Source organism: Cardiocondyla obscurior, linkage group LG11 (genome assembly GCF_019399895.1).
Source record: "Cardiocondyla obscurior isolate alpha-2009 linkage group LG11, Cobs3.1, whole genome shotgun sequence".
In the NCBI taxonomy this organism is placed as follows: Eukaryota; Metazoa; Arthropoda; class Insecta; order Hymenoptera; family Formicidae; genus Cardiocondyla; species Cardiocondyla obscurior.
In genome coordinates, this window is record NC_091874.1 from 7,227,477 (window position 1) to 7,236,791 (window position 9,315).

General features: G+C 40.0%; 1 protein-coding gene across 1 annotated transcript; it reads left to right on the forward strand.

The window, feature by feature from the left end:
* LOC139106715 (uncharacterized) lies at positions 1-7,453 on the forward strand. Its single transcript, XM_070663653.1, is given in 4 exon segments — positions 1-3,552; positions 3,555-4,523; positions 4,573-4,867; positions 5,629-7,453. Coding segments are annotated over 4 exon segments (6,606 nt in total). The 5' UTR covers positions 1-35.
* Positions 7,454-9,315: the final 1,862 nt, after the last annotated feature.

Below are 9,315 nucleotides of genomic sequence, written 5' to 3' on the forward strand. Positions count from 1 at the left end.
ATGTAAGTCCGAAATATTTTGTAACCGACCGATCCATGTCGGATAGCGAATTAGAATTACAACGCCGCGTTGCAAACAATTCGTGGCTACACAGCCAAGCGGCTAGACGAGCGTTACAGCCGACACCTGTACGACCATTGCGAGTCGCCATAAACGCGTTAAACGATATTAGAAATAGGGTACGCCGCGTGTTAGAATACGAAGACGACCCCGCGACAGAAAGCGAGGAATCCGTAAATGTTATCACGCCGCGCGAATTTGATTTTGGCGAAATAGACGACGCGTTATTAAACCGCGGAGACGGAAATATTGCGCGCCGTACACATAATCAAATACTCGCAGACACCCCGAGCGACATTAGCGGTATTTCGGACAGGGGAGAATTCTCCTTAACGTCATACGATAGTAGCGTGTTTGATCCCGCGGAAATTTTCGCAAATAATTTAAACACCACCCGTGAAAAAATGACACATAACTACTCATTGCTGGACGGAGCGGTTGGGGGAGTACCGGAGATACTCATCGACAGAGAGGTAAACGCGTTGCGAAAATTACATACCGCGATGCCAAACCCGACACAACGACAAGAACGATTATTAGAACAAGTACTCGAAAACTTGCGAGAAATGAATTCTCGAATTGTTCGCCTCGAACGTCGACCAAACGAAAGCCGAGAAACGCGGGGAAATCAAGAACTCATCGAAGGAAATGGACGCCCGCACGGAGAGGTACGAAATAGACCGACAGAACCAGTATCTACGTTTAAACTTAAGGACGCGCGAGCAATAATTCCGACGGTAGACGGAACAAATCATGCTCAAACGAAAGAATTTTTAAAAGCATGCGCGTACGCCGCGAGACATGTCGCACGCGAAGATACCGAAACGCTATTAGAAGCAGTACTCTGCACGAAATTGAAGGGCGCCGCGCTATTAGATTTCGACGCAAGAGACATCACGACGTTTGATCAATTCCTAAAGGAATTCGAAAAAACATATTTGAGGAAAAAGGGGACTTCGCGTTTACAGACAGAAATGAGCTCGTTGAAACAAAAATATGGAGAAAGTGCGACTACATACGGACTACACGTACAAAAAACCGCGATGGAATTATACGAAGCTATGACGGATGAAGAAGAAATGACCAGCGAACAGAAACGTACGGTTCTAAAATTAATTCAGCGACAAGCGTTGCATTATTTTCACATGGGACTAACAGACGACATTAAAACAATGGTCCGCTCGCAACATTTCGAGACGTTAAAAGACGCGATAGAAGGCGCAGTGGAAGAAGAAAAAATAAGGATAACGAAATATAAAGGCACGTATGAGAAAACGCGAACAAACGAAACGCACGAAAAACCGCGATCATCAAACATTACATGCAACAAATGCGGGAAAGCAGGGCATATAGCACGCGAATGCCGAAGCAACAAACATATAAACGGATTCAACTTGCCGCGAGCCGAAACACGTGCGAGAATTAATAACACAGAGAAATTCTGCACACACTGCAGAAAGCCAGGACACACACGAGACGAATGCTGGTCGGTGAACGGACGACCAGATACGCGATGGCAAAGAAAAGACAACAGACAAACAATACGCACAAGACAATTACCCGCGATAAACATAGCTGGCACAAGTAGAAATAGAAAAGAAACCAGCCGAAGCAAGGAAAGCGGAAGCGAGAGCGAAGAAGAAAGACAGAGACCAAGAGTGATAAGAGCGGCAAGAGAATATCAAGTTGCGAATATAGCGACGAAAGAAGTGAGCAACGGATTAAAACTCATCACGCTAAACGTCGAACAAGCGAAAAAGGGAAGATTAAATTTATTGGTGGATTCAGGAGCAACAATCACACTAATAAAAGTAGGAAATTTAAAGGAAGACACACCGATAATAGAGGAAAAAATGGCATTAACGGGTGTCACAGGACATAAAATCAATACGATAGGGAAAATAAGGGCAACAATAAAAATAGGCAGAAAAAACGTAAAACAGAAAATGTACGTAGTAAGAGATGATTTCCCGACAGAGTACGAAGGAATACTAGGGATAGACTTTCTGACTAAACAACGAGCATCTTGCTTGCACGGAAAGGAGCAGATAGTAATAGACGGAGTAAAATTTAAATTATATCCATACGAAAAATATATACTACCCCCGCGCAGCGAAACAATACTCCGAGCAATTACAAGTCAGAATCAAGTAGGAGTAATTAATGCGGAAGAAACAAAACCAGGAGTATTCATAGGAAACTGCCTGGTAGCACCAAAAGATAACGAGTGCCCAGTAAGTGTGCTCAACATGACAGAAGAACCGATGGAAATACATACACCGCAAGTGGAGATAGAAGAACTGAGAACCATCAACTCCGCGAAAGTGCTGACGCTGAATAAAAGAACCGACAACGAAACGGTACAGGAGCGCAGCGAAAAATTAATGAAGCAGCTGAGAACGGATCATCTAAACAAAGAAGAAAAAAGAGAACTTGAAAAAATATGCCTACATTATTGTGACATATTTTATTTAGAAGGTGACGCACTAACGTACACAGCAGCTGTCAAACACGAGGTAAATACACCAAACGAAAACCCGCCAATAAATAGCCGCCCGTATAGGCTACCAGAAAAACACAAAGAAGAAGTAAATAGACAAATAGACAAAATGCTGAAAGAAGATATAATTCGCCAGAGTAGCAGCCAATGGAACGCGCCTATACTGGTAGTACCAAAGAAAGTAGACGCGTCAGGAAAAGCGAAATTAAGAATAGTGGTGGACTTCCGAAAAATCAACGAAATAACGATAGGTGATTCATTTCCAATACCAAATATCACCGAAATACTAGATCAGCTAGGAAACGCGAAATACTTTACCACATTAGACCTTGCATCTGGGTATTATCAAATACAAATGAAAGAAGAACACAAATGCAAAACAGCATTCTCAACACCACACGGGCATTACGAATTTAATAGAATGCCCTTCGGGCTAAAAAACGCCCCCGCAACGTTCCAAAGCCTGATGAACTCAGTACTAGCAGGATTACAAGGTATCAAGTGTCTGGTATACCTGGACAACGTCGTGATATACGGACCGACACTTGAAGAACATAACAAAAGGCTGACGAGCGTATTTAGCAGACTAAGAGAAAATAATCTGAAACTCCAACCAGACAAGTGCGAATTCCTACGAAAGGAAGTATTATTCCTAGGACACATAATTACAGAAAACGGAATACAACCAGATCCAGCAAAAATAAACGCAGTAAGAAACTACCCGACGCCGAAAAAAGTAAAAGATATACAAGCGTTTATAGGTCTGGCAGGATATTACCGGAAATTCATAGAAAATTTTTCGAAAATCGCGAAACCACTAACAAAACTGACAAAAAAGGGAGAAAAATTCGAATGGGGAATAGAACAGCAGAACGCATTCGAAATATTAAAAGAAAAGCTAACGACAGCTCCGGTGTTAAGTTACCCGGACTTCACGAGACAGTTCCTGGTAACAACAGATGCCTCAGATTATGCAATCGGAGCAATACTATCACAGGGACGGTCGGAGAAGACAAGCCGATCGCTTATGCCAGCAGAATTCTAAATAAAGCGGAACGAAATTATAGTACAACGGAAAAAGAACTGCTAGCAATAGTATGGGCGGTAAAACATTTCCGACCATACGTATACGGAACAAAATTCATGATAATAACGGATCACAAACCATTAACATGGTTATTCAACGTAAATGATCCAGGCTCAAGACTGATACGCTGGAGATTAAAATTAGAAGAATACACATATCAGATAGTGCACAAAGACGGAAAGAAAAACACAAACGCTGATGCACTAAGTAGAAACCCGATCGAAGAAACCGAAATAAATAAAATAGAAAACAAAACAAAAAAATATTCTGAAGAAGAAAAAATGGAAATATTAAAAGAATATCACGACTGTCCATTGGGAGGACACCAGGGTGTGAAACGTACAATAAATAGAATAAAACTCAACCATAATTGGCCAGGCATGAACAAAGAAGTGGAAGAATACATCAGTAAATGCGAAAAATGCCAAAAGAACAAACTAAGCAGAAAAACGAAAATGCCGATGGTAATAACCGACACGCCGGAAAAGCCATTCGAAAAATGCGCACTCGACATCGTAGGACCATTAACAGTAACAAACGCAGGAAATAAATACATCCTAACATTTCAAGATGCCTTAACGAAATTTAGCAAGGCAATACCAGTAGCAAATCAAGAAGCAGCAACCGTGGCGAAAGCATTCGCAACAAAAATAATTTTTGAACAAGGAATCCCAGAAAAAATACTAACAGATCAAGGAACAAACTTTGTAAGCGAAATGTTCAAAAACATATGTAAATTATTGAAAATCGAGAAAATACAAACAACGGCGTATCATCCGAAAAGCAATGGGGCGCTAGAGAGATCACATCGAACTCTAGCAGAATACCTAAGACATTATATGTATAAACGGAGACCAAACCGATTGGGACGAGTGGGTACCGTATGCGATGTTTGCATATAATACGACACCGCACACAGCAACAGGGTACACACCGTTTGAATTAGTGTACGGACACCAAGCCACACTGCCGACGGCACTGGCAACGGCACCAAGGAAAACGTACACATACGACGACTACGCGCAGGAACTAAGGGAACGATTACGCGCATCAAATACAATAGCGAAGGAACATTTAAAAGGAGAGAAAGAAAAATCGAAAACAAACTTCGATAAGAAAACAAGGGAAAGAATATTCAAAATAGGAGATCAAGTCCTATTGCACGATGAAACAGTGAGAAGAGGAAGATCAAAGAAATTAGAAGCACAATGGATAGGGCCGTACACGGTCATAGAAAAATGCGGAGAAGTAAATTACAAAATAAAAGGAGGCAGAAGAAGCATAAGAGTGCATGCAAACAGGCTAAAGGCTTTTGTAGAGCACTAACAAAAAAAAAAAAAAAAAAAAAAAAAATTTTACTTACCAGAGTGCATCGGATAAACAGCACGAGTCTCGCCGTCGGGACGTTCCTCCACTACAATCAACAAGTTCGGCAGAGGGGTGGGACGGTAGACCCGCGGCCGCACAGGAGACACATCCCGCACCAGACAATCATGGCAACGCAGTGCCATAAATTCTCGCCGGCAAGTGGTACAAGCCACCCACCGGCGAGAAGATTCCGCAGCGTCGAAAAGAATATCAACAGACGAACTATAGAAAATAACACAAGAATAAGTAAAAAACACAATAGTTCCCGAAGAAATAAAGAAAAAATCAAAAAACGTACGACATTATAAAAAAATTCTACGAGAAAGAAACTTAGGGCAAGAAAACGGCGAGAAGGCAACTGACGGACTGACGGAACGGACAACGAGGCTAAGAGACAAATCCGACGCGATATAAAAATGCATATTAAAATTTCGAGAAGTGCAACGCGAAACCGCGCGAACACAGCAGAGAAAAGTTATAAAGACTTACCTCGTATCATAATACACAGTCGCTCCCACGAAGAACACACACGCACATAACAGATAACACACGCGAAAAGAAATAAAAATTAAAACCGCGAAAAAAATCAATCTGAAAGAAAATCATCTTTCAGAATAATAATCACCGTGACGCTGGGCGCAAGCGACAAACCGCCGGAGATAAGCTCACCGTACACGGTAACGCAGTTCGTACATGAACCCGGACTCTACTACGAAAACGTGGGACAACTGCAGCTATCAGACGCGTCGTGGAAATTAGTAATAATAACTAAAACACAAGAATTAAAAGCGCAATATGAAAAACTACAAAAACGGGTAAAAGACGGAGAAAAAGCGTGCGAAACATATAGCGGAGAATTACTTAAGGATAAATGTAAATACTTAGCAGAAACAGTACGATCCCAAAACGAAAAACTAATAACAGCGATAGAATTATTAACAACATATGAAGCACAAAAAACAAAGCGAGGATTAGTAGATGTAATAGGAACAATAAGTAAAAAACTATTCGGAACAATGGACGCGGACGACGAAAAAGTAATAAGCGAACAGTTAGAAATATTAACGAAAAGACAGCAAACATTACAACATGTAGCAAAAAATCAATTAAAAGTAATAAATAGTTCGATTGGTCACATACAGGAATTAGAGGAAACAATAAAGTACCATGAGAAAGTTATAACAAACGCGACGAAGCTATTAAGCAAAAAAGTAGACGGGGTAACGGGACAAGTAGAAATGACGGAACATTTCTACATATTAAGAATGTTAATAACAGATCTATTAACAAACGTGCAAGAGACGATGGAATTTATAGCACAAACGAAATTGGGGATAAAAAACACGCGAATGTTACCGATTAATAAAATAATCGAAGAATTAAAAGAAGCAACCGCGCACTTAGAAGAAGGGACGTATTTCCCCTTTAGAATAAATACAAAAAATTGGAACGCGATAGAACAATATGCGGAAATAAGCGCATATAGCGACGAGCAGATGATAGTCACAATAATAAGATTCCCGATAGTAGACGACGCAAGATACGAATTAAAAAGAGTAACGCCGTTTCCTGTATTAGACAAATCGAACGAGAACATATTTAAAATAATAGAAATAGAAAATGAATACATAGCAGTAGATAGAGAAAACAATAATTACTTAACATTAAAAAGAGAAGATATCAGGCAATGCGTAAATAACAATAATATATATATATGCGAACAAAGCATCCCGGTATACCATACCAGGGCAAGCGCACCGTGCGAGGTAAGAGCGATTACCGAGCCAGCAAAAAAGCCGGACACGTGCGCAACGCGAGAAGTTGCATCACGGGCAACAGTATGGATAGCAGTAAGCGAACCACAAGAGTGGATATACTCCACAACAAAGGAGCAAACAATAGAAATTCAATGTAGACATAGACCGAGTAAAAAATTAGAAATAAATAGAACAGGAATAGTAAAATTAAGAACAGCATGTAGACTAACAACAACAGAAATGACAATAAAAACAAGAAACACGATAGGAGAAAGTAAAATAGAACGACACGTACCGACGTATAATTTAACAAACATAGAAACAGAACAGGGCGAAAAAACCGACCCAATAATAAAGAAAATAGAAGAAATAAGCCGCGACAAGGTAATAAAAAACCCGAACGAATTAAATAAATTAGGGATAGAATTAAGTAGAATGGACAAGCAACTAGACGGAAATGTAATATTAACAAATAGAATAATCATGTATACAACGGGCACAAGCGCCACAATAATAGCTATAATAGCGATTATAGTACTAGCAATAGTAATAGTAAAACTGTACAAAGAGAAAAAGAATAAAGTAACCGAACAAATAATCCTACCCAGCGAAATAAAAAGAAGAAAAAAGAAAGAAACGCCGAGTGTAAAAACACCACGACCAACGGTGATACAATTGTAAATAGAATAAGAGAACATATTGTAAGGAAGAAAAGATTGAGGTGTATAAACAAACTCAACCTTTTCTTCTCCCTAGAGGGGAGGGATGTTGTAACCCAAACCCCGTTACAACACGAAACATGACGCAGGGCATTTCGGCATAAGTATCTCGTAATTAAATAACCTCGGAGGATGCAAGATCAGCAAACCTCCTTAAGAAATTAAATAATAAAAGAAACACGTGCGAGAACTTATTGCCGAAATCGCTGAGGTTGCATTCGCCGAACTACCGAAATTCGGCATTGCAACTCGATGAGGCCAAGGCCCTGCGTCACTATTAAATAACCGCGAACCGTCACGGACGGGCAGTCGCATCATAGTCCGTGCCGTAAACTGAGAGCGTGTGATAATCAAAGTTCGGTCGCGTGCCAAGTAAGAGGAGACCTCGCGGAGCCGAGGACGCGTGACAACGCGAGGACGTGTGCCGAACCGACGAAAGGGAAACTTAGGAAGATAGAAAAAGTGTAACATCATAACAGAATAAAAGTTCTAAGTTTTTATTTGAAAACGATTAATTTCGCCCTCCCTCACGGATCCCGAAGGTCGGACCCCGTGCACCGGCCCCGGTGCAACAGCTTCTATAGTTTTTCTTCATGTAGACGGACGTTCTTGAATTTCTCGATGGTTTCTTCCATTTCCATTGTCATGGGTGGTGTAGTTAGATGTTCTTCCTCTGCGATAATTTCTTCCCTGTCCGCGCCAATATCTTCCTCGTCCTCTTCGGAAAGCACCTCGATGTTGTTGTCCAAAGCCTCTGTTTCCGATCCATTCAGAATTTTCTCCTTGAATTCCCTCCTTGTTGTAATTACAATTTTTAATAAAATGTCCCACTTTGCCACAGCGGAAACATTGTCTTCCTCTGTCCGTATTTGTAGTGAAAGCACTTGATTTTATTTTTCCTCGATTTTCTTCTCTTCCTTTTATATCGATCATGGCAATTTTTCCTTTCTAATATTCAACTGTTTGTTGATCTCGATCCAATACGTCAATTAAGTCACCAATGTAACTTAATGATTCTGGTAGCGTTCTCAGCATGTAGTTTAATTTTTCTTGTTCCGTTACACTAGCTCCGGCAGATTTCAAATCATTGACAGCCTTTTCAAAATCATTAAAGAAATCAGTCGTGTTGGTATATTCTGCTAATTTCAATTTTTCTAATCGATTACGGTACACTATTTGCAGTGCAGTGCATTCTTTCAGATAAAGTTTATCAAATTTTTGAATTATATCAAATGCTGTCTCACATTCACTAACGAATTCCAGTTGTTTATTCGTTATGGAGCTGTATATGTAATTAAGTGCCTTTAAGTTTAAATCAACCCACTCTGGTTCTTTATCAAGTGCAGTGCGGTATCTCTGTGCAGCTAATTCACACTTATTCATTTTTAAAAATGCCATAATTCTTTTCTTCCAATTTCCGTAGTCTTCTCCATTGAATACGGGTATCTTAATATCTGTCATTGTTGATGACATTTTTACACTTTCACTTTCTGCCACTCAATTTTATTTAGGCCACTTAATTCACTTCTTCTTATACTTCTTCTTATCACGATTTTTATTAAACCACGCTCTGCTACCATGTAGAGTTGGATGAATAAAACAAAGAACACAAATGATTTAATTGTTTGTTAAAATATATAATTAATAAAGAGATACACTTGGTCTTTACTGAGTGGCTGCTCAAATGCATCTTAAGCGCTCCGGTTTATTACGTGGCCCGTTGGCCCTCTCATTCCTTTGTCTTATAATCTATGCATACTATTCCTATCAAGCACGTACTAATGATTGAATCTATATCTTTTATCTTCACGGTTCATTACCCTC